This window comes from Nyctereutes procyonoides, unplaced genomic scaffold (assembly GCF_905146905.1).
Source record: "Nyctereutes procyonoides isolate TBG_1078 unplaced genomic scaffold, NYPRO_anot_genome, whole genome shotgun sequence".
NCBI lineage: Eukaryota > Metazoa > Chordata > Mammalia > Carnivora > Canidae > Nyctereutes > Nyctereutes procyonoides.
Genome location: NW_026575125.1, coordinates 19441183 through 19467439, shown reverse-complemented (window position 1 = coordinate 19467439; position 26257 = coordinate 19441183). Strand labels below are relative to the sequence as shown.

The following is a 26257-nucleotide window of genomic DNA, read 5'->3' as shown; positions in this document are numbered from 1 at the left end:
TGACACCAAATCAAAATAGAACTAATGGAGCATAGCAGGAAACAAAAAGGTGGGGTGGAGAATCTGTTACTTAAGGACAGTGATCTCATCACTGTACAACTATTGGATGTTTCCTGTTCTGATTTTTGACTACTTTGCCTTTTATCCCTGCTACCTACAATTCGGTATAACACATATGCTTTATAACAATACACACATAGAAATCAGGGTTGCTAAGCTGTTTTAATAATTTATTTATTAAGAGTTTATTTATTAGAGAGAGAGAGAGACTACACTAGAGAGAGTGAGCACAAGTGGTGGGGAAGAGCAGAGGGAGAGGGAGAAGCAGGCTCCGCACTGAGCCAGGAGCCCAGTGTGGGGCTTGATCTCAGGACCGTGACCTGGGCCAAAGGCAGATGCTTAACAGACTGAGCTGCCCATGTGCCCGTTTTAAGAATTTTATGTGTGTGCTATTTGAGAAAATTGGACATGTGGATGAATGCTGGGCTAGCTGGGTTTAACAGGGGTTCTGTGAGGTAAGAATTGAGGTAAGTGGGTTAAGTGATAGGATTTTTTTTTCCTGTTTAAATTACATCTGTAGTAGACATCTATGGGGTTGGTTTCTCAGCACTGCTTTTTCTAAGAAGTGCTCCATTTCCCTAAACTATGTAGTTACTGTTAGAAAAAGCCATGTTAGAGATTGTGATTGAGCACTTGACTACGGTTCTGGCTGAGGGGATTCCTGGTAAGTCACACGGGCCAATCATATGACCTTGCCCTGCTGCCACAGTTGACCTGGGGTGTGTCCAAGGGTGCGAGCCTGATCCCACTTGGGCCAGTGAATCCCTTCTCAGGACTTTTTTTTTCATTGAAGTCTAATTGACATAAAATGTTATATTAGTTTCAGACATACAACGTATTGATTCTGCAATTCTGTACATTACTCAGTGGTCACCATAAGTGTGGTCACCATCTGTCACCATACAAAGTTATTAAAATATTGACTATATTTCTTATGTTGAAGTTTTCATCTCTGTGGCTTATTAATTTTAAAATGGAAAGCTTATACTTCTCAATCCTCTTTTTCTCTCAAGAATTTTTGAGACACAGAAATTTGGGTCAGTCTCTATGCATGTGGCTATGGTTATAAGATGTAAAGATCAGGAACTTCTTTTGCTATGTGGAGAAAGATATTATATATAGAAAAAAGAATGAGGCCAGTGTACAGAGGGAAGTGAAGATAAGGGATGGAGAGAGGGCATCTTTATAGTAATGAGTCCCTGGTTTCAGCTGTTCTGGCTCATTTGACACCATTTATATGCTGATGAAAAGGTGTCTTTTGGAAGGTGACTTGATTGCCCAAAAATTATAAATTGTTCCTATCCATTATTATACTATCTTTGTAACCTGAAAAAATCATCTTTTTAATTTTCTCTCTGAACCTAACATTGCTTTAACTAAAAGTAAAAAGAAGAAAAATAATGTAATTCAATAAAATATTTATTGTACTGTGTTAGGTGTGGTAGAGTATTAAAAAGTCTAGGTGACACAAAATGTAACAAAACCATCACTGAAAAGGTACAAACAGTATGTATATGTGCTGCCGAAGCGAGCACATGAAAAGGTACAGACAATACGAACAAAAATGGAAGAGAGGTCCCTGCAGGCTCATCCAGAAAGAAGAGTCTTCAGGATGCAGGGCTGATAAAAGTTAGGTAGAGAGGAAAGCCAAAGCCAAAGACCATGTTCCATTTGTAATTTGTGATGATTTTAAAAAATCAGCTTAATTAAAATGGACACATTTTTACTAAGCATGACTATCAGAAAAGCATACAGTTTGGTCCCTGCCTTCTAGGAAAGAAACATCTTCAAGGGCAAAGCAAGACTTGTGTTTATTCTGTAAAGATCCTCTCTCATTATCTTGTTTGGATTCTCCTTTAGACTGCTTTACCATGTTGGAAATTATGTTATTTGTAACTTGTTGATTTGTTTTTCTTCTCTGTAAGGTAAGCCCCCAAGGGAGGGATTTTTGTCTATTTTATTGCATCCCCACCATCCACAACAGACAGCATCTGGCTTACTGCAAACGGAATTCGTGTAATGAAATGGAGAATCGGGTTGTACAGTAAAATCACATTAACTCTCTGGCCTTGAATATCTATCTCCGGGCCAGCCAGAAATCTCCCAACTTTCAAACACTAGGGGGCAGGCCGAGATTAGAACAGAAACAATTTTTCCCTTTAGGGTAGTGGTTTCTAACTTTGCTTACATAATAAGCATCGCCTCCGGGCGCCCTTAGACATTCTAAAGACCAGACCAGACTCCTGACTATATCGGAATCCGCAGAGGATGGGGCTCAGGCATCAGTCTTCCAGGAAGCTGCCCAGAAGATTCCGACGTGCAGCAGAAGGGCAAGAACCACAGACCAGGGGTCGAGACGCGGGGGTCAAGGTTGCGTGGCCTTCGGCGCAGCGGGAAAGCGGAGACTAGCCGCCAGGACTCCTGGCCTCCACGTCACTCTCTGGCCGTGGTGCCTTTAATCGACAGTGGCGGGGAGTGGCCGGTCCTCCCCGTAGCAATACGCCCGGCGCGCTGATTGAGTGGGGGCCAACTCCGGCTTCGCGCCAATGGGAGCGGCTGCAGGCGCCGCGTGCCACCCCCGGCAGCCGCGAGCCCCCACCCCGAGCAGCGAGGCTCCGCCCCCGGGCGGCTGCTCTGCGAGGGTGCGGTCGTGGGGAGCAGGTCTGGTCCCGCGCTTGCGCTCGCGCTCTCCGGCTCTCGGTTCCCTCGACTTCCCCCCCGCCCCCCCGGCCGGCTCGCAAGGCCCGGGTCTCGGATCGCGCGCGCTCGCGGCTGTGGAGCGCCATGAGGCGGCTGGCGCTGCGGTAGGTAGCCGGAGGCGGCGAGGCGGGGTCCTGGGGTCGCCCACGCCCTCGCTCCGGGCTGCTAGCGGGTCCGGGCGGAAGGAGCAGGCCGCCAGCTGGGAGGACTAATGCGATGGTTTGGAGCAGAAAGTGGGGCCGGGTTGGAAGGGGCGCCTACCTGCTGCCTGGACGGGTGCCATTGGGCTTAGGGTGGGGCGCCGCGACCCCCACCTTAAAGGCTTCTGGAGCAGAGTTTGAGGTTAAAAGCGGAGCGGCACTTTAAGGGAGGAAGTTGGGTGTTCCCTTGAAATTCCTTTCTCTTTGCTCATCAGGGGTGTGGTCTGGGGTAGCCCCAAGTCGGAAAGCTAGCCTTTAGGATTCCACGTTACTTTCCAGCCCTTTGCCCTCCTTTGGAGAGCATTTCTCGGTTTAAGTGCTTGACCCGCTTGACTCTGGTTAATGTGGGCAGAGATTGGAGGGTACCTCTTGGACTGTCAGGACTTCAGTCAGGACTGTGTGCCCAGGGCTTTTGGTGCTGATCCAAATTTTACGTTTAATGAGCAGCAAGGGGGCGAGGTGGGAGGCTTGATAAGGCTACTTGGACAAGGAGGATGCTTTTTTTTATGTGTCCATGCCAGCTTGCCCATTGAAGGCCTAGGGACTTAGACTCTAGGACAGGTCTGGCTCTCCCTCAGCCCCTTTCACCTGAGCACTCCAGCTGTTCCCAGGTTCTTTGTATCTGGCCAGGACCCCAAGGGCCTCACCCCTGTTCCAGCGTTTGGAATCATCCCGCTACAAGGTCAACTCCCATAGCTGGCCCACACTGGTGTCAACTGACCCTGAACTCTATCATTTCTCTCGAGGGCCCTGGATCTCTCTCACTGTCCCTGTGGGTCCTGCTACCAGTTGAAAAAGGTTCTCTGTCTCTCTCTCATGTAGCACTGAAAAAATAAAAGATTTGTTAACACTGTTTAGACAGGTTGAAAGTCATGACAAGAAGGGCCACAGTTGGCTTTAGCTTACATTGGACATGATGTGAAAGGCCTTCTACAAAGTTACATGGTCTTGCCATGTACCTTTTCCCAGGAAACCTTTCTTGATCTCCTCTCCCCCAGTTTGGAAGTCTCTTTCTTTGTCCTGAACTCCCATAAACCTGCATTCCTTTCTTGTGAGTCCTATCCAGGGTTTAGAGAGAGAGAGAGTTCATAAATGAATACAGACTGTTCAACATGATTAGGTTATTTGACTAGTGGGCCATCTTTTTTGTTTCTTTTTTGTTCCAGACTCACAAAAGAGTCACCTGAATTTGTCCGTTTCTAAATTGAGGGATTTCCCCAGAGTGGAGGGCCTGTGAGTGGCATTGCCTATTACTGTACTGGAAACTCTTCCTGGACACCTCCCCTAAGGTTGGGATCCAGATCAGAGCTGAGACACTTCTGCTCACACCTTAGGTGATTTCTGTGACTTCCTAGGCAAACCATGAAGAGATTGGGCTCCTTAGTCTTCTTTCATTGGAAAGGTTCAATCATGGAGTCCTAGGGCCTGAATATCCCAAAGCCTCTTGACAGCTTCTTCTAAAGGCCTCAGAATTTTCCTGTAAGACTCCGAGAGCTTATCAGGAAGAAGCCAGTATACCTGAGGTACTGAGGTGTCGAGTAGTGATTAAACCATTCTTCTGCTCCCTCCACCTCAGTGCCGCATGTATAAAAGGGAAGTAGCCTGAGATTGTGAAAAAAAGCAACTTGCCTGCGTGTGCATTCATGAGTACTTGTGTGTATGTGAACTTCTTTCTTCTTATGACAGTCCTATAGGATAGTTACTATAACTACCCCATTTTACAGAAGAAGAAACTTTTTTTTTGGGGGGGGGGATGAGGGAGTTAGTTCTCACTTGTCCCAGCACGAGATAGTAAGAATTTACTAATAACTTGAACTAAATATGAGTAACAGTATTTGGGGTTCTTAACCTCTTCAGTGCTGTGTTTTCTTCAGCTGTGCCATCAGTAGATTGCTTTGTCAATTTCTGATATTATATGTGTGTTATTCCTGATACAATAGTGAGTGATTAGGAGTCAACATTTAAACAGTAAGCTAAACCAACTTATTTTGGCAGACTAGGCTGGGCACATTTGGGTAAATAGCTTTTATTTTGTTTGGGGATTAGGAAATTTCTGCCCCAGTCTTTGAGTTTGGAAATGGTTAATTCTATTTGCAAATTGATATAATTGGCTTTAACTTATGGCGTGATAATAAAGAACAAAATAAGTGTTCATAATTAATAATAAATGTTTGTAATTAATTTACTCAATAGTTTACCAGATTGATTCTGGGCTTCTGAAGCTAATAAAAAAAGCAAGAGTAAATCCATTAAACCTGGTTGATATCTTTTACTTATTTTGTAGATTGTTAGCTAATTGGTCTCTGCTCTCATGAAATGTTTACTCTAGTTGGAGAGATGATTTATAGAATAACCTCGTACACAAATATACACTGGAGAAACAGGTACAGACCTTTACAAAAAAGCGTATACTGAGGATGTGTGATGGCCGAGTGTTCTGGGAGGAGAGGCCAATCTTTGAGGTTTCCAAGAAGCCATGGAACCTACTCTAGTGTGTCTTATCTTGTTTCGTAGGCTTTGTACCTTGAACAAGGAGCTGCTTCTTCCTGGCAGAGGACTGACTCAAGGATCCCAGAATCCAGAGAAACAGAGAGTCTTCCATATGCATGAAGGCAAGCATGAGTGTTTATCTTTTGGGCCCACGTGGTGAAAAACCCTGTCTTACTTGGGAGGCACATAGATAGATAGTTTAGGCACATGAGACACACTAAAGGTGGATCTTTTATAAACTTTTCATTTATAAAATGATTGGTAAAGGGACGCCTGGGTGGCTCAGCGGTTGAGCATCTGCGTTCAGCTCAGGGTGTGATCCCGGAGTCCTGGGATCGAGTCCTACATCAGGCTCCCTGTGGGGAGCCTGCTTCTCCCTCTGCCCATGTCTCTGCCTCTCTCTCTCTGTGTTTCTCCTGAATAAATAAATAAAATCTTAAAAAAAAAGATCAGCTTCGGGTAGAAACCACTTTCAGAATTTGAGCTTTGGAGCCTGGGAGATGGAGCTCTTTCAAGTTAAATGATTTACACCTTCTTTGTATCGGTACTAAAGGGGAAAGCATGAACAAAGACACCTGCTGGATAAAAGGTGGGCCCTTCATTTGTAGCAACTAAATGCTCCTAATCTATAGTTTTGTTAGAGACATGCTGTTAATCCATGCTTAGTTGAAATTAATTTCAGTTACTAGCCTGATATGCAAATTATAGATGTTCATATCAATTTGAGAGTATTCATTATAATTAAAATTGTGGTTTCTTGAAAAGGTACACATGTATTATATATGCGTAATTACAATTTTTACTTTTTTCTTGGCCATCAGTACCCATCTTTCTTCTTACACTGAATAAACTAGTAATAATCATTTTACATCAGCAAGTATCAGTGAGTATACCATTTTGTGTACTTTATATCCTTTCTTTTATTCAAGGAACTCAGGAGGGAATAAAGATAAGAAATAAGTCCAATATACTAGTGGTTACTAGAGGCATACCTCGGAAGCACAGTAAGATGAAGTGCAATAAAGTGAGGTATGCCTGTAGATTTTGCAGTTCTTTATGATCTAGTTTTTTTAAAAGATTTTACTTATTTATTTTATTTTAGAGAGAGGGTGAGCGATTAGGGGGAGGGGCAAAGGGAGAGGGAGAGAATCACAAGCAGACTCCACGCTGAGCGCAAAGACTGATGCAGGGCTCGATCTCACAACCCTGAGATCATGACCTGAGCTGAAACCAGGAGTGGAACACTTAACTGACTGAGCCACCCAGGCACCCCTATGATTTAGTTGTAATTATAGTTTGTACCAAATTTATTATGTGTAACAACTGTTTGATAGAAAAATCAACTGTTTTTCATTAAAATGCATGTTTCTCTAACCATATTTCATTTTGATCCGTTAGTTATTGAAGGACCAAGGATTTCTATAGTTAATTTCTTATAAACTGGAATATATATTTTCTAAATCCTATATAAATGCTAGAAAAAAGTGAACTCAGTGTTATGTGAAATTCTATAGATTTATTTTTTAGTCTTGAATTTCTACTGGTTATCTAATTTGTTTTCCCTTTATCCATATAGCATGTTCACCTATACATGTGAATCACGGTGTGTGTGGTAATTAGTATCAACTTTTTCTTAAGTGCTTAATTTTTTTGCATTAATTTATTCTTGCACTTTTTGAGCATTAACTAAAATTAAATTACTTTCTTTGCTTTTCCTTGATTTACATCTTTGCTTCTTTTTTTGTGGCTTAAACTTTTCTAACAATCAGGGTAGTATAGATATATGAGAAATCAGTTAGAATGAGACTTGGATATCAGTGTTAGTCCCTGCACTAAGTAATCTGATTTACTACTGCCTATAAAAAGCTAGGTGACGTTTTTGGTCATGATATCTCCATCATAAGGGCACTCCTACGGACTCTGATTCTGCCCCACCTGATGAATAATTGAAGTTACCCTTTTTTGTTTGTGTGTGCAAATCCCAGTGATTGGCACAATAGTATTCTTTTCTACACTAAGGAGACAATAATTGTTTGGAGGTTTTAGGAAGCAGAGGCTTGATCTCTTCCCTGAGCTCTCTGTTGTGGCATTAAATGGAAATTAATGGATCTCTAAAGCTTTTGGAAAAAAAATAAAGCTTTTGAGTGCATGAATTGCTTTTCATGGTTCTTGACTCATTGCCATAATCCATTTCCGATACTTCTTGGTTTCTTGGAGTGACCTCTTTATTTTTCTTTCAGTTCGTGATAAGTTGCGGGAGATAGTAGGAGTGTCCACAAACTGGAGGTAAGCATGCTTTGTGGTCCTTCATTCTTTCATCCCTTATGCTAGGCTGTATTTAGGCTCAGCTGATGGTCTCATTGTAGGGATGGAGGGGGCCCTGTGTTTGGAAATGGGTTTTTTACTTGAAGAAGACCAACATGCCATCATACTCATCATTTGGTGCATTGTTGTCATAAAATGTGATTTATACCTACTCTGTATTTTTTGAAATATATTCAGGTATATTACCTCACTGGTTCTCAATAAAACTTGTGACATGCTTATGGCATATATTCTTATCTTTTTTTTTTTACCTATGATGAAACTGAAACTCAAGATTGAAAGATTGAGTATCGGAGTTTGGGACTCAAACCCAAGTTTCTTGTTTTTTCTTTTTTGTGCAGCTTGATTCCTTTATTGCTTCTTGCTAACAGCAGTTCCCAGTTAACCCGGTCTCTCAGTATTTCCCCCCTGTGAAATAGGGTAATATCCTTCTTGGTGCACTGAATTTTGAGACTAAAATGAGATTTAAAAAACAATTATTAGGCATACAATAATCTATTATTGGTATAGAAATTATCTAATGACTTCTTTTTAACGGCTTATATGAAAATTTTCAATTTGCCAAAAAGTAGAAAAAGTGAATACCTATGTCCCTACCATCTTGATTGGATATTGAGGTTTTTCCAGATTTGCCAATTTGCATATATTGGCTTGACTATTTCTTAGTGAATTATAGGTATTATGCAGCTTCAGCATATATCTCCAATAAATAAATATATTCTCTTTTATAACAAAATCTGCAATTGTGTATCTAACAAACAAGATATTCTGTTACATGATGAAATTGACAATAATCCCCTAATATTATATTACTCATCTATTCAGAATTTCTCAACTGTTTCCCAAATGTTTCTTACAGCTTTTTACAAAAATACCGAGATCCAATAAAAGATTGTATATTGCCTTTAGTGTTTAAGACTCTTTGGTCTCCTCTAATCTAGAATAGCAGACCATTCTCCTCCCTGTTTTTTTTTTCTTACCAGCTTGACTTTAAAGAGGCCAAGCTATTTGTCATGTAGAATGTTCCATATTTAGGATTTACCTGGTACCATTTAACTTGTTCCTCTACCCCCTATATTAAACTAAACCTTTTTGGCAATAATACTTTGCAAGTGAAGCTTAGACATCTGAATTAATGATGTTGTCAACATTTTAGTTTCTTATCCCCTTGTCTCTCTCTTCTTTTTTTTAAAAAAGATTTTATTTATTTATTCATGAGAGGCACACAGAGAAAGGCAGAGACATAGGCAGAAGGAGAAACAGGCTCCCCACAAGGACCCTGATTCAGGACTTGATCCCAGATCCTGGGATCATGCCCTGAGCCGAAGGCAGCGCTCAACCGCTGAGCCACCCATGTGTCCCTCTCTCTCTTCTCTTCCACTTTAATCGTCTCATCTTCTTTTTCCCTTCCCATCTCCTTTCCAAGTTCGCCTCAAGATCTCCTCCTCTTTACCTTTTGCTCTGCCTTCCATACTTCTTTTGGATATACTCCATTTTTCGTCCTCTGTCTCTCTTTCCTAAAATTGAAGGCAGAGAGAGAGACAGAGCTAGGGTACACACAGAGAATGCAAGAATTGTCAAGGTGAGAGATGGAAATATGGAGTTCAGTGGCCACTTTCTTTAGCCCATAGATGTGTTTGTATCCATCACTACATTTTTCATTTGATGTCAGGTATTCTATTTTTTAATATACTTTTTGATGAGGGTGAACATATGGTTTGTTTGGGTTTATCTCTATCACTTATGTTTTTTTTTAATCTACAAGTGCAAGGCATTTTATTTATTTATTTATTTAACAAGATTTTATTTATTTATTTGAGAGAGTGACAGAGAAAGCATGAACAAGGTGGGAGGGGGATGGGCAGAGGGAGAAGGAGAAGCAGACTCCCCTCTGAGCAGGGAGCTGATGTGGGGCTTGATCCTGGGATCGTGACCTGAGCTGAAGGCAGATGCTTAACCACCTGAGCTACCCAGGCGCCCCGCAAGGCATTTTAATAGAAAAATTTTAATTACACTGAGAGCCAGGTGGAGAGGGAGGGAAGGAAGAGAAAATGAGGTAGATCCAGACCTTCATATTCCTCCTTTGATGGGGTCTAACTTGCCTGATTGTCACTGTCTTGTGGGATAGCACTGCCTCTGTGTTTCATTCATGAAGCTTTCATCCTTTCTTCTCAGAGACCATATGAAAGCAATGGAGGAAAGAAAATTACTTCAGAGTTTTTTGGCTAAGTCGCAGGAAGGACTACCACCCAGGAGAATGAAAGACAGTTATATTGAGGTTCTCTTGCCTTTGGGGAGTCAGCCTGAATTACGAGAGAAGTATTTGACTGTTCAAAACACCATAAGGTAACACAGCACTCTTTTTGTTTGTGTCATTTGTTTTTATTTTATTTTCTTTCATTACTATGACTTTGAGATGTAGATGTAATTCACACACCATACTATTCAGCTATGTAAAGTGTGCAGTTCTGTGGTTTTTAGTATATTTGTAAGTCATGCAACCATCACCACATTCAACTTAAGAACCTTTCATCCACCCAAACTATGTTCTTCATTTTTAAGAGATGATCATCGTGATTTTCATTTAATCACAGTTTTCTTTATTTCACAGATTTGGCAGGATTCTTGAGGACCTTGACAGCTTAGGAGGTACTGGTATTTAATATTTCTAAATAAATATTTACAGCTATACATTGAATTCTTTGGCTGGAGGGGGCCTTTTAAATTCTTCAAGTTGCACAGATGAGGATATTGTAAAAGAGCAAAAGAAGGGCCTCTATTACTTCTGAATTGTCATCATTTTTTTCCTGAAAATGTAGATTCCTGTTTAACAATTGTAATCTCATTAATCCTTTCTAATAGCTTTTCAAAAAGTCTTAAATTTATGGAAAAGTTGCTAGTACAGTACAAAGAATTGTTCTTCTCTGAATCATGTGAGAGAATATGTTGCCAATGTGATGTACATCATCCCCAATTGTTTTCATTAATATTTCCTACAAACGGGATGCCTGGATGACTCAGTGGTTAAGCGGCTGCCTTCGGCTCAGGGAGTGATCCTGGAGTCCCCAGATCAAGTCCCACATCAGGCTCATGCATGGAGCCTGCTTCTCCCTCTGCCTATGTCTCTGCCACTCTCTCTCCGTGTCTCTCATGAATAAATAAATAAAATCTTTAAAAAAATTTCCTACAAACAAGGACATTCTCCTCCATAACCACAATACAACCATTGGAATCAGGAAATTAACCCTGATACTTTAGATTGTTTAATCCTCAGACCCCATTCAGCTTTCACCACTGGTCCTTTGTAGCAGAAGGGGTCCAGTTCTGAATCACATGTTGCATTTAGTTGTTGTGTCAGGAATAGCTCCTTGGTGTTTCTCTTTCATGACCTTGATACTTTTGAAGATTATAGGCCAGTTCTTTTTTGGAACTTTCTCTAAATTTGGTTTTATTTGATACTTCCCCAAGATTAGATTTGGGGCATACATCTTTGGCAGGGACATCACAGAAATTATGATGTGTTCTCATTGCATCTCGTCAACTGGTGCATAATTCTCATTTGTCCCATTACTGGAATGTTAACTTTAATCCCCTGATGAAGGTGGTGTCTGCCAGGCTTCTTCACTGTAAACTTACTCTTTCCTCCTTTGTAATTAATAAGTAACTTGTAGGCAGACCTTATAAACATTCCATTTCTCATCAGACCTCCAATTTATTACTTTAAAATCAGTATAGACTCAAGGATTCCTTTTTTATTTTTTTGTTTTTTAATTTATTTTATTTATTTATTCATGAGAGAGAGAGACAGACAGACAGACAGACACAGGCAGAGGGAGAAGCAGGCTCCACGCAGGGCGCCCGATGTGGGACTGGATCCCAGGTCTCCAGAATCACGCCCTGGGCTGAAGGCAGTGCTAAACCACTGAGCCACTCGGGCTGCCTGGATTCCTTTTTTATTGAATGGATTATAATATGTTGCTGTCATCTCTTCTGGTGCTCAGATTGTGCTGGGACTGTCCCAGTCCGTTCAGGTGGGCTTGTGTTTTTTTGATGGGTCCCCATCATTCTTTGAGCACTTCTTCGCTTTCTTACACAGTAAGATGTTCTAGGCTCATTTGTACTTTCCCTGCCTCAGTCCTGAAATCAACCAAATCTCCAAGGACCTCTGGTTCTTTCTGATGGAGAATGGTAATTAGAAGCCAAGATACCAGTGCTGGGAGTGGTCACTGCTGCTGGGGTGTCACTGCTCCTGTGCCCTTTCAGTGGACAAGTTGGGGAATCTATGCACATACATTTACATGTCTGTCTGTTTATCCATCGATGAAAACAATGAGTTCACACTGACCGTTCCAATTTTGGTTCAGCACCACAAGTTCATTCATTTCTTCTTCCCTTTTCATATTTGTAATTCCCTTTTCCAGCTGGTTCCATTATCTTAAATCCATATACTTATTTCTCCAGTTTCCTCTGTATGTAGCCAATTTCATATCTTTGCCACCTCTGTCCCCTCATGGATGCTCCCCTCATCTCACTGGGATTTGTACCACGTCCCCCTCTGCAGGGTCACTCTCCTCCTTTTGCTCAGTCTGCAACATGCTGGGCCATTATCTTGTTGTCTCCTCTCTTTATGTCCTGATTCCAATTGGCCTTTAGCATCCCACTCTGGGCTACCTTGCTTACTCTTACTAATGACTTTTTGAACTGTTGGGAAAGGGCTTAGCTCTAATGACTTCTACAATATAGACATAAGTCAGTTGTTAGGCTTAACACCCAGCTTTGTGTTTCTTCAGATTAAATAAACTGGGGTGCCCGTGTGACTCAGTGGTTGAGCATCTGCCTTCAGCTCAGGTTATGATGCCAGGGTCTTGGGATTGAGTTCCACATTGGGCTCCCTGCAGGGAGCCTGCTTCTCTCTCTGCCTGTGTCTCTGCCTCTTTCTGTGTGTCTCTCATGAATAAATAAAATCTTTTTAAAAAGATTAAATAAACTTGGTTAGGGGCACCTGGGTGGCTCCGATCATGATCCCAGGGTCCCAGGATCTAACCCAGCATCAGGTTCCCTGTTCAGCCGGGAGCCTGCTTCTCCCTCTCCTGCTGCCACTCTCCACCCCCACTCATGTTCTCTATTGCTCGCTTACTCTCGCTCTCTCTCTTAAATAAATAAATAAAATCTTTTAAAAAATAAACTTGGTTAAACAGTCTTACTGACCTTTAAAAAAAAAACAACGCACACGCACACATACACTCTTGACTTTGGTTTACTTAGGTGTCCCTAAATCCACAAACTCCCTTGCCACTACCCTGTTTTTTCCTCATTGACTCCTGTTGATGGCCATCCATTTCACCTGTTCACTTGATTCTGTTCTTTCCAGTTCTTCTAGGAACTTGCCTTATCACCTGTGCTTTCTTGCTAGTATCTCAAGCCTTTTCTCAACTTCACATTTCCTTCAGCTTATTACAAACATGTTAAAGGCTCTTCCATCTCAGAATGAAAAGTAGGTAAAATCCCCTTCCCTCACAACACTATTGAACTTTCTCCCTCACTTCAGAGCTAACTTTCTGGAACGAGTTGAAAAAAGTCATTTGCTCTTATTTCCTCTATACCTTAACCTCCTATTTACCTCTAAATCTCATATGTTCTGGATTCTGCTCCTCCTCCTGCTATTGAACTGCTCTTGCCAAGATCTCCATCAGCCCCTTTATTTCATGATCTAATAGATGCTTTTCCTTTTTAAAAAGATTTTTAAAATCTGAGATAGAGAACACTATTGGGGAGAAGAGGCAGAGGGAGAGGGAGAAGCAGGCTCCCCACTGAGCAGGGAGTCAGATGTGGGGCTTGATCCTGGGTCTCTGGGATCATGACCTGAGCTGGAGGCAGACGCTTAACTGACTGAGCTATCCAGGTGCCCCTGATGGATGCTTTTCCAAGTTTACAATGTTGTTAAACTCATCCTTATGCTTTGGTGATATTTCCTCCTGCCTCTCTGACTCTTCCTTCCCAGTCTCTTGTGTAGGCTCCTCTTTGCCTAGTGATCTATGAAGAATTTTTTAATTTAAATTCAATTAGTTAACGTATAATATATTCTTGGTTTCAGAGGTAGAGATCAATGATTCATCAGTCTTCTATAACGCCAAGTGCTCATTCCATCACGTGCCCTCTTTAGCGTCCAGCACCGTTTGAATGTTGGTTATCCCCAGGGTTTTGTCTTCTACCCTTTTTTGCTTATCTATACACTCTAAATACTCTCATTCAGTATCATTTCTTCACTTATTATCAGTATGTGGAATCTTTAGGAAGCTATATTTCTGCTTTTCTTAGTTCCAGACCAATTTGTCATCCTGCCTACCAGACATTTTCATTTGGAAATGTTATAGGCTTCTCAAATTTAACATGTTGAAAGCAGTCCATTGTGCTTTCTTGTATTCTCTTTTTCAGTGAATGGTGTACCATCTTCACTCAGGCAAGCTAGAGACCTGGGTTTATTAAAATGCTGTCAAGTGCACCTTCTTCTTAATTTGATCCTTTCATTTCCTCGAGTGGCTACCATAGGTTAGCCACATGTGATGTATTTTATGGGTACCACAGAGACTTTTAAATGGACCTGCTTGCCTTTAGCCTCTCATTCCCCCAGTGCATCCTTTAGCAGGTGCATGGATGGAAGGATTTATTGTCACGTAAGTAATATTGGGTACAGACCCTGGTCCCGAGGGCTGATGATACAAGTTTGAATGACTCATGGAGAAGCAGTGAGGCTTCTAAACACAGGAGTATAATACATCTTTAAATGACTTGTTATTTGTAAGATGCATAGCTGCACGCTTAGCTGATTAAAATATGGAAAGTATATAGATAGCCACAAGGTGGTGTAAGAGTCAAATCTGTTATTTGGGAAGGAGGAATGACTTCAGTTAAGTAATTGTTTTATGATTAAGGAAGAGTCAAGGAAAATAGATTGCTGAGTCCCTGTGATTTGTTTCTCTTTTCTGAAGATCTTCAGTGCTGTCAGACTCATGGGCTGGAGTCTTTTTCTAGTTGAGGCACTGTGTGTGTCTCTGTGTAGTGGTGACAGGACGCCTGCTGGTTTTGAGCTTTGATTTCTTTACCAAATCTAAAATTGAGTAGGCGGTCAGATTAGAGAATCCTCAAATATCTTCAATGTATAAAATATAAAAGTCTTTGGTTATCAGAAAAGACTGCTGGTGGGATCTGGGGGGTTGGGTCTTCAGATAATTGCAGAGAGTTGGTTGTAAATGTTGGGAAATAATTTTGCTTTTCCTTCATTTGGTGCTCTTCGCTTTCCTTACAGTTCTTATTTGCTACATGCACACCAGAGTTCATGCAGCTAAGATGTCTCCTTTGTCAATAGTTACAGCCCTGGTGGACAAGATTGGTAAGCAATATTATTTTCTATGAATAATTAGCATTCTTAGTAATTATAGGAGATTATTTTTTTAAAGATTTTATTTATTCATAGAGATGCAGAGAGAGAGAGAGAGAGAGAGAGAGAGAGAGACACAGGCAGAGGGAGAAGCAGGCTCCATGCAGAGAGCCTGACGTGGGACTCAATCCAGGGTCTCCAGATCACGCCCCGGGCTGCAGGCAGCACTAAACCGCTGCGCCACCGGGGCTGCCCTATAGGAGATTATTGAAATTAGAGGAAATCTTTTCCTTTTATGGGAATTTTTATGTGTATATATATGTATGAAAATTCTAGAGTGCTATGTACCAAGATACATATTTATTATAATCTTTGAGTGGAAGGGTTTTTCATGATTCCAGTTTTATTTTTTATATTCTTTGCATTGTCTATAGTTTTCCAAAAGGCATATGATTTTTTTGTATGTCAAAAATTGTTTTTAGTTTTGAAGACTGTAAAAAAGAAAAAAGGAAATGTGGAATTGGTGTCATTTGAACTCAGATTGATTTTCTGTCTTGCAGATATGTGTAAGACGAGCTTAAGCCCAGAACAGGACATTAAGTTCAGTGGCCATGTTAGCTGGGTTGGGAAGACATCCATGGAAGTGAAGATGCAAATGTTTCAGGTGTGTATTTATCTAAAGATTGACTGCTTATTCCAGTACAACCAGCCAGGCCCAGTGAAAAGCGCAGTTACCTATGTATCAATAGACAAGTCTATAGCTCACCACTTATAGAGAAACAATTGAAAGTTCATGTCATGCAGATGGTGGGTGATTTTTTTTCTTTAGATTTATGTATTTATTTATTAGAGAGAGAGAGGGAAAAAGAGAAAGCGAGTGGAGGGAGAGGTAGAAGAAGAGGGGGAAACCTCAAGCAGATTCCCTGCTGAGTGGGGAGCTGCCGGGCTCAATCCCAGGACCCTGAGATCATGACCTGAGCCGAAACCAAGAGTTGGACACTTAGTCGACTGAGCCACCTTCATGGTTGATTCCTGCCCTGCCAGATTCCTGCTGTAGGACCTGTTCTGGGGATTCTCGGTTATTTGAATCTTGGCCCAATAGGTTGAAAAGAGATACAGGAGTTATTGCGAGGAGAGAGAATGAAAATTAATGCCAGGCAGGAACAAATGTCTGTTTTAAGTTTGTGTTTCTCATTGGTCATTTTGACTAATAACTTAAGACTTGAGTGATCCTTTCTATTCCAGACAGGAAGCTTGGTGGTAGGTGCTTTGCCTTTGCTTTGGGTACCTGTAGGTTCGCATCCCAACTCAGCTGCTAATTAGCCATGCAACTGTGGGTAAATTACTTACCTTCTCTGAGCTTCTGTTGTCTCAAGTGTAACATGAAAGCAGTAATAGTACCACATTATATTGTTTGCTAAGGGTGAATGAAGAAACAACCCAACCATTTTAATTACTTGGTATAATTGCCTGTCACACAGTGACCACTAATCACACGTTGGCAATAATGTTGATATATTAGCATCACTATGGAGATGGCCCCAAATCTTTTCTGGGACTGACATTCAGACCTACCTTAGGGGCACCTGTTATCTCTCTCCCCCTGCATGTGCTTTTTGCTACCTCAAATGCAGTGTGTTACAAACTGAGTCCGTCGGTTTCCTTTCCAGTCCTGATCCTCCTTCATTTTCCCTTTTGTCTCCCCAGCCCCAACCCTTTGTGATAGCTTTAATTTTGCCCTATGCAGCCTTCTGCCAAGTCTTGCAAATTCATCACCCATACAACTCATCAGAGTTCTTTCTTCCCCTTCTCCTGGGCCCATGTATTTCACTCAAGGCCTTACTGCCTCCTGTGTGAGTACCTGAACTGTCTTAGTTAGCCTGCCTGCCTCTAGTCTGTTGCCTCTCTGTTAACTGTACAGATTTTTACCAGCTAGGTCTTCCAAAGCTGATCTTATTTTTTTAAAAGACTTCATTTATTTATTTATTTATTTATTTATTTATTTATTTATTTATTTATTTATTTATTTATGAGAGAGAGAGAGAGAGAGAGAGAGAGAGAGAGAGAGAGAGGCAGAGACACAGGCAGAGGGAGAAGCAGGCTCCATGCAGGGAGCCCAACCGTGGGAATTGATCTTGGAATTCCAGGATCACTCCCTGGGCCAAAGGCAGGCGCCAAACTGCTGAGCCACCGAGGGATCCTCCAAAGCCGATTTTAAATCACACTGCTTTGCATCTCAAAAAACCTTCTATGACTGTTAGGTGTGCCTTACAGTCTAACTTCTTTTGACTAGTTAGGATCCAAGGTGCTCCATAAACTACCTCCCACTCAGCTTTCCAACCATATTCCCACGAATTTAACATTTATATACCTTCCTAGAGCTTGCTGCTGGGCATTTTGAACATTCTAAGAGTAGAGAGTTGTTCAGTTTTGCATTCTTGATGCTTGGTGCTAGTAGGTGTTCATTATAATAAACCATAATTTAAACAGTGAGTTGGATGAGTATCATTGCTTATGCTTTTTTCTTTGCCTGAGATTGTCATGCTCTGGCTCCACCATCCACATTCCACCTGTATTTCCAGATCACCTCATGCTTGGATGCTTTCAGCTCATAGCACCTATTCCTTCCCTATGACTCCTTCCTCAGTACCCTTTCCCTGACCTTTCTCCTGGCACCGGCGAATCTCTTCTGCACCAAGCTGTGTATGAACACATCTTTTTCTCTTCTACCAAACTGTATGAGTCTTAATGACAACATCTGGATGTGAGTCACCTGGCTCACTTCCTCACATCCATTCATTTATCATTGACTTAGCCATTGTTTATTGAGTGCCTGTGCTGTGCCAGGTATGCAGTAGTGAGCTAAACAAAGTTTCATTCTCGAGATGCCTGGGTGGCTCAGCATTTGAGCGTCTGCCTTCAGCTAAGGGCGTGATCCTGGGGTCCTGGGATTGGGTCCTGCATCAGGCTTCCCGTGGGTAGCCTGCTTCTCCCTCTGCCTGTGTCTCTGCCTCTCTGTGTCTCTCATGAATAAATAAATAAAATCTTTTAAGAAACCCCAAAGTTTGATTCTCTTAGAGTTCACATTCTAGTAGTGCTCAGTCATTTTCTGCCTTAATTCATACTGATTGTGTATGTGCCATCTGCCAGTCTTTGTGCTATGCATAAAGGGATGCAAGTGTGAATAAAAGGGTCTCTGTCCTCAAGGAGCACATGCTACAATAGGGAGACAGCCACATAAATAAGTGACTATGATTTACATAAGGTCCCCAACTTAGGATGGTTTGATTCATGTTTTTTCAGCTTGACGATGCCTTGAAAGAGCTTTCAGTAGAAACTGTACTTTGAAGTTTGAATTTTGATCTCTTCCTGGCCTGGTGATACATAGTACAACAGCAGCAGCGAGCTGCAGCTCCCAGGCAGCCGTGTGATCATGAAGGTAGATGACTGATACACTTGCAGCCGTCCTGTCCTCATTCAGCCATTCTGCTTTTACTCTGAGAAGAATATTCAGTAAATTACTTGAGATATTTCAACACTTTGCTATAAAATAGGCTTTGTATAAGATGATTTTGCCCAACTGTGGGCTAATGTAAGTGTTCTTGAGTGTGCTTAGGGTAAGCTAGGCTAAGCTGTGATGCTCTCTTAGTTACATGTATTAAATGCATTTCAACCTAATGATATTTTTAATTTATGATGGGTTTGTTGGGATATAAGTTGAGGGGGATGTGTAGTATATATATTTTTAAAGAATTTATTTATTTATGAGAGACACACACACACAGAGGCAGAGACATAGGCAGAGTGAGAAGCGGGCTCCCCATGGGGAGCCCGATGTGGGACTCGATCTTGGGACCCTGGGATCATGACCTGAGCTGAAGACAAATGCTACCCAGGAGTCCTGAGATCTGTAGAATATTAAGCATTATGCAGCATTTCTCAGTAGGGACACTATTGACATTGTATGTAGGAAGGTTCTTAGTTATGCAGGACAATCCCCTGTGTTGTGAGATGTTTAGCTCCTTGGTTACCCCTGCCCTGCTAGTGATGTCCCTCAAGTCATGTGGCAACCAAAACCTCTTCTACACATATCCAAATGCTCCCTATAGGGGTGGTATCCATCTCTGTTACATTGAGAACCACTTTCAGGGGAGGACTTTGTTTCCATTCTAGTGGTAAACCAAGGAGAGGATGATGACCTCTGCCTGAAGAGGAGGAATGGGGTAGGAGTGGGGAGGAGTGTCTTGAGGACAGCAGCTTTGAGGAAGGCATCAGACACAGACATGGGCAGGAGGAGTTCAGTAGCATGGTATGTTCGAAAACCTCCGAATTGTCAGCTGCGGCTAGGGCAAAAGGTGCAGGTGTGAGAGGGCTGTTTGGTGAACAACCAGAGAGGAATCTGGGCTGTGTTGTGGAGGCCTTTCTACATATGGTGCCAGCAGACTTAGAACAGATGCGGGAAGAAGGTTGAGGGGGAGAGGGTGATGGTGCCCGAACAGGCAGCGGTGAGGAGGAGTAGGGGTGAGGTCTGTCGAGCCAGCCTACTGTACCCTCAGCTGATGACAGGACCTCATGATATAACTTCCCTGGAAGTACAGATTCCTAGATGATAAAGAAATACCTTAAAACCTCAAAGGCTTGGGCATTGTAAATATGTCACTCAATCCACAGAATTATCACTGATCCTCCCTGCTTCGCAGGAGCCCCCGCGCTCAGCTAAGGAAACTGAAACCTGTGCTGGTAGTTGGCACCCTGCAAATACTAATGTCTGTGAGTGCAGTGGGCCATTCACCTGGCTCTGTGTGCCACTGCAAGGGCAGGTAGGCCTGCAGAAAGCCAGGATCCCACGCGCTGCTGGACAGTTAAATGCTGCTGATGCCAAGGGTCCCTCTGTGACCCTTGCCCTTGATTTCAGTGACACGCGGTTCCAAAGCCCTTTGGTAGTGTCCATCCCAGCCCTTCTCACATAGTCTGCTGTTTGAATTTTGGGAGATCTTTCTCTTCTCCCAGACCATAGGCTCTTTGGTCATGCTGCCCTTCTCATCCAGAGCTTATTTCTGTGCCTGGCAACTCAGCAGACAGAGGTTACCAAATGCACTTTTCTTTTTCTAATTGTAGCCTTTTTCAAAGGGTGCATGCTGTTAGAATTGTGGTAGGTCTTTGCAGTAAATGCATTTCTTACATCTGTATTTTCTTTCCATTGTTCTTTAGTTACATGGCAATGAATTTTGTCCTGTTTTGGATGCAACATTTGTAATGGTGGCTCGTGATTCTGAAAATAAAGGGTAATTGCTCTTTCTTTCCTAATTCTTCATTTTAAAAGATTTCAGAGATACATAAAACTAGAGAGAAGACTATTACGAATTTCCATGTATCCATCACCTAGACTTAGAATTTTTAACATTTTTGCCATATTTGCTTCATCTGTTTTTTCAAGGTATATTGTTTTCTTTATTTTAAAGTAAATCCCAGACATGATGACCTTTCGTCTCTGAATACTTAAGTGTAGGCATCTCTTTAAAAATGAAGATATTTTCCTAAATAAAGACATTACCATTAGCATGCCTAATAAAAATAATAGTAAGTCCATAATATAGTCTCATGATCAATTCGTATTCACTTTTCTCCAGATATCATTTAATGATCTGTTCAAGTCACAATCCAAAGTTCACATACTACATTTGATTTTTATGTCTCTTAATCCTGTCATTTTTGTTAATAGCTTTATGAGATATAATTCACATCCATACAATTCACCTATTGAAAGTGTACAATTTAATGACTTTTAGTGTATTCACAGAACTGTATCTCTTAGGGCTTTTTAATCTAGAATAGTTGTGTGTCCCCACTGCCCCCTTAGTGTTTCATATAAACTTGTTGAAAGGCCAGATGGGCTTTTCTGTACAGTGTCCAACTTTATAGATTTGTCTTGTTGCTTCCTCATGTTTTTTTTTAATTGTTTCTCTATCTCTAGTATTTTCTATAAACTGAAGTTACAGCTAAAGCCTTGATTAGATTCAGGTTCAGCATATTTGATGAGAGCACTTTGTAGGTGATGAGATCTGTGTATCTCAAATTGTTGTATCATATCAGGAGGTACAGATTGTCCCACTCATAGTGATGCCAAGATTGGTGTGTGGTGGTTCAGTAGTGACCAAACTGATCTTTTCATTGTAGGGTTCACTTTATCCTCTTACACTCAGCAATAATGTGCAGGGTGCAGTATAGTACAGGATACATCCAGAGTATATGCTTTCACCCTGTGGATAGCTAGCTCCCATCAGTCTTTCTCCAGTGCTTTAAATGTTCATTGCTGATCATTGCTTTAATCATTAAGGTATGTAAATGATTCTCTCCTGCCTTTCCTTCTATGTTTACTACCTAGAGTTCTGGAAAGAAGAGCTTTCCTTTCTTAGCTAGGGTAATTTAGTTTGTAAAGGAAAGTTGGGATTAATGTTTCATTCTTGCCTTTTATTTACACATTTTCTGAATAATGAGTTGCTTTACTAGCTAGCAATGACATGGTTTTTCTACTTTTTGGCTTTTTAAAAAGGTATCATTGTGAATTCATGGATTTTAATTGTCTATTTCAGTAAATTGCAGCCATCTTTGGGCAGCGGGGGCAGCTTTCAGCTTGCTCCTGTAAAAAAGCTCTTTTCACATTTCTCTACTAGTCTTCCTGTTCTCTGGTACAAGGGGATGTCTTGGGGTCATCTTATACTTTTCCTGCCTCAGGCCTGAAACCAGCCGTTTCTCCAAGGAATCCTGGGGTTCCTCTCAGTGAGCACTGGTATTTAGAGACCAGAATCTGAACCCTAGAAGTATATGTTGTTACTCATTTATCATTGTCTCTAAGGCTTTTTGGTGGACAGAGCTAGGATGTATGTTAAAAAACAACGAACATACAACCTCATGAGTTTATACCATCAATTCCAAGGCAGATTGAACTGTATAGGTTTTAACTTATTTAGCTTTATGCTTTTTGTTCAGCATGTATCTTCTGATAATAAAGTCATTCTGCTACACAACCTGGATGCCTTTATTATATCCAAGAAATTTGAGTGATATAGTGATATTATGTAATATACGATGTATATTCAAACTTTGCCAGTTGTCCTTAAAATGTCTTTTATAGCCCTTCCATCTGAGTCAGGATCTGATCAAGGATCTTGTATCGCATGTAGTTATCATGTTTTTTTTTTTAAAGAGTCCCTTGCTATTTTCTTTCTTTTAATATGTTGACTTTTTTTGAAGAGTCCAGGCCAATTATCCTGGAGAATGTTCTGCAGCCTGTCTTTGACTATTTCCTCATTACTGCATCAGGTGAAATTTTTTGATGTGAGGCAGTATTCTTTTTATAAATGTGAACTTTCTAGTGTACAGACTGATCCGTAACCAGAAAGCCCCTCAGTTGTTCTAGGGTTATTATGGGAAGCGGTCAGGCAGCATTAACAAGACCAATAGCAAAGACTACTTGAAACTAGTGGGTAATTGTTCACCTTCCATATTTGCTAGGTAATGACACGTCTTAAACTGTAATCTTTTCTTTTCTTCTTTTTAGGCCGGCATTTGTAAATCCACTCATCCCTGAAAGCCCAGAGGAAGAAGAGCTCTTTAGACAAGGAGAATGTATATTAATTTGTTTATAATAAGATACAGTTTAAAAAGCACATTAACTGTACTGCAGAGTAGGTTATGTAAGAGTATGTATGGTCTCCTCATACCGGTCATGTGTCTTACTCAGGACAAGAATTTATTGAAATTAAAAATACTTATTTTTCTCCCCAGAGTCCATAGTTTGAACAATTTTATCAATTAGATAGTATTCATCAAGTGAAATGATTTGCATTCTTATTTTTAATCAAATGGGAGCTTATCAGTGAAATAACTCCTGGCCCCCCTGAGCCAGTATAATTTCCATCTGGAAGCGAAGAATCTCTGAAAGAATACCTTATGTAGCCTTGGCAGCCTCCTCTGGGATAGATGTTTAATTTCCCATGGGCTTTTTAAAACCTGGAAATGCTGCCTCTGTAGGGTCCCTGGCAGCCCAGGTCAGGAACCCCAGTGCTGAGGTATGACCTTCCTGACTGTAGCTCCTTATTGCCCTGTGTTCCAGTGAACAAGGGGAGAAGGGTGACCTTCAGTGCCACGTCATTACTGAAAATGGCTCCCAGTGCTGAGGAGAGGACTACCATACATGAGATGTTTCTAAACACGCTGGATCCGAAGTAAGTCAGCAGGGTGAGATTGTAGGTTATGAAAGCATTTCAACCTTGGCCCTCTCCAGAGTTACGTGTGCCTCACATACTGGGAGTTGTTTGCAAATATTTTACTTTTCAACAGTAAAGCCATAGCATTCACAGGTTTTACTAAATCTCCATTTGTACAGGACCGTAAGTTTTCGAAGTCGAATTTTGCCCCCTAATGCAGTGTGGATGGAGAATTCAAAACTGAAGAGCTTGGAAGTGTGCCACCCTCAGGTATTTTAAGTTAATGAAAAATCTTTTATCTTTTTATTTTTTATTTTTTTAAATTTTTTATTTATTTATGATAGTCACACACACACACACACACACACACACACACAGAGAGAGGCAGAGACATAGGCAGAGGGAGAAGCAGGCTCCATGCACCGGGAGCCTGACGTGGGATTCGATCCCAGGTCTCCAGGATCACGCCCTGGGCCAAAGGCAGGCGCTAAACCGCTGTGCCACCCAGGGATCCCTGAAAACTCTTTTAAATAGGATAACTCGCATTCGTGGTTCTTGTGTAAAATTTGACATACCTTTAAACTCACCTCCTTTCTGCAGCAGTGCTGATTACTTTCTTCTGTATATGAGGGTGGCTGGGAGCTTGTATTTGTTAATAATTACTTTATATCCTATAGGAGCGCAACATTTTTAATCGGATCTTTGGTGGTTTCCTTATGAGGAAAGCATATGAACTTGGATGGGCTACTGCTTGTAACTTTGGGTGAGTCAGAGTGAAGGTGGTTTTAACTTCTGAGAAGCAGCTTGTACTACCCCATTGAACCAAATGGAACATTTTGGACCAGTCTGGATGTATTGGGGCATAGGCTCTGTTTTTAGATAATTATTTTAGTGATACCACCTACCTTTGAGCTTACTTTTCCAAAGGCTGTAGTGCTGCCTCTGTCAGTACATTAAAGACCTACTGAGAAGAGGTGATGATATGCGGGAGGGAAAAGATAGAGTGGTGATCTGGTCTCAGGGGCATTGCTTACCATTTCTCACTGGTCTTCCTTCCCTCCTTCCGTAAGTTTATTCTTTGATTATTTAAATTTTGCTTCAGCTGATTGTTAGGGGAGAAGTAGAGATCATCTGAATTTTGTGGTTGACCCATATTCTGTCTTTGCCCATTAGTGGCTCCCGACCGTTTGTTGTAGCGGTGGATGATATCATGTTTCAGAAGCCTGTAGAGGTTGGATCATTGCTGTTCCTTTCTTCACAGGTAGGTGCGTGATGAGAGATGAAATACAATTTTCTATCATTTGGGCCTGGACGAGAAGTCTTTTTTTTTCCCCTAAAGTCACTATTTCTCTTATGACTGCCTTTTCTTCCCTTTTCAATGCTCTTGACTAACTGTTGTATCTAAATCTCTTAGGTTTGCTTTACTAAGGACAATTACATTCAAGTCAGAGTACATAGTGAAGTGGCCTCTCTTGAGAGTAAAGAGCATATGACCACCAATGTCTTTCATTTCACATTCATGTCGGAAAAAGAAGTGCCCTTGGTTTTCCCTAGAACATATGGAGGTAAGCAGCAGTGTCTGCTTGTCCCTGATGAATGGAAGAATGTTCAAAGAAATTTTTTTCTTTTAAATTGTCATAGGAAGTATACTGATGCCTATTAGCTCAAGAGTGTATCTTTTTTTTAACCCCAACAAACCATATATTTTAGCAGGGACTTCAGAAATAAAGAAAAACTCACTGTGACTTTTATAAAATGAATGAAACTGGGAAATGAAAAAAAAAAACCTGTGCTGGGGAAATAATTTGCCTATAACATACAAAATAACAAAGAACAGAATTCAGTTACACAGATTGAAGAGGATAAAAATCGCCTTTACATACTTGAGGGAAACTGAGTCACAACAAAACCCCCAAACCACCATGAGAAATTCCAGTGTTGAAAGCATGGGATTATTTTGGAAGGTGAAAAATAAAATAAAAAAGTCTTGTCCTGTTTTTAAGAAGTTTATAATCACATTCATAGAAGATAATTTAAGTAAGTTGTGATTATATTTTGGAAAGAACTTGTCCCAAATATGTCTCATTTGATAGCATTACCTTACCTGAAATAAGTTGTTCAAATGTGGCCTATAAAAGGATATTGGAAAAGCAGGCATCTTGGATACTGGGTATGAAAAAAAGTAATAACACACTTCACAAGAGGAAGTCCAAATGGTTCGTCGATATTCGGGGTTTTAGAGCATATCTTTAGAAGATTGTGCTTTTGAGGGTTTGCAGCCCTGAAGGCCTGGATGCCTCATGGCCTGCAGGTGGCTGTCCTTGCTCTGCCCGAACCTGTCTGTTGTCTGCAGAGTCGGTGCCAGCTGCCAGCAGCCACTGGTGGTCAGAGACTAGTCCAGCCAAAGGAATGGGGCAAGAGTTGAGGCCAATTCCGTCGGGAGCCTTGCACATCCCTGGCCCAGCAGGGCAGGCCGAGTGCCAGTTTTGCATGCTTGTGGCTGTCCTCATGCTCCTGAGTAGTCTTGTGTTTGTACAGTGATTCTGTAAGGTTCTGCGGGTTTCTTCATGGTTCTTTCTTTTGTGTTTCAGAGTCCATGTTGTATTTAGATGGGAAGCGGCATTTCAATTCCATGAGCGTACCGGTTAAGCTGAGAAAGGACTGCTCTGAGGCGCCCTAGGAAAGCCATGCTTGCAGCAGAGCAGCTCTCTGTCATGACATAGTGCCTAATGGAGGCCTGCTCACGTGTTCCGGCTTCAGCTTTACTCTCATCCGCCGTAGAGAAGAATGTATTCAACCTTTAGGATGCTCAGAAAAGCAGGACCAGAGAGAAGCTGGGTGGGGCATGGGGAGGTGGGGTTATTACACAATAAATACTCTCAAGACAATTGAAA

At 41.4% G+C, this 26257-nt stretch overlaps 1 protein-coding gene across 3 annotated transcripts; it reads left to right on the top strand.

Moving 5' to 3' along the window:
• The first annotated feature begins 2701 nt into the window (after nucleotides 1–2701).
• Nucleotides 2702–26257, top strand: ACOT9 (acyl-CoA thioesterase 9). Of its 3 annotated transcripts, none has more exons than XM_055337910.1 (16): nucleotides 2702–2864; nucleotides 5475–5572; nucleotides 7027–7062; nucleotides 7691–7736; nucleotides 9951–10121; nucleotides 10387–10424; nucleotides 15082–15165; nucleotides 15714–15817; nucleotides 20365–20438; nucleotides 22715–22782; nucleotides 23270–23381; nucleotides 23543–23633; nucleotides 24041–24126; nucleotides 24537–24624; nucleotides 24778–24928; nucleotides 25955–26257. In XM_055337910.1, the coding sequence occupies exons 1-16, from the start codon at nucleotides 2845–2847 to the stop codon at nucleotides 26041–26043; spliced, it is 1356 nt and encodes a 451-aa protein (XP_055193885.1). In that variant the 5' UTR covers nucleotides 2702–2844; the 3' UTR covers nucleotides 26044–26257. The 3 variants fall into 3 exon arrangements, with proteins under 3 accessions (XP_055193885.1, XP_055193886.1, XP_055193887.1); XM_055337911.1 differs by having other exon boundaries at nucleotides 2703–2864; nucleotides 7027–7053; XM_055337912.1 differs by lacking the exon at nucleotides 7027–7062 and having other exon boundaries at nucleotides 2703–2864.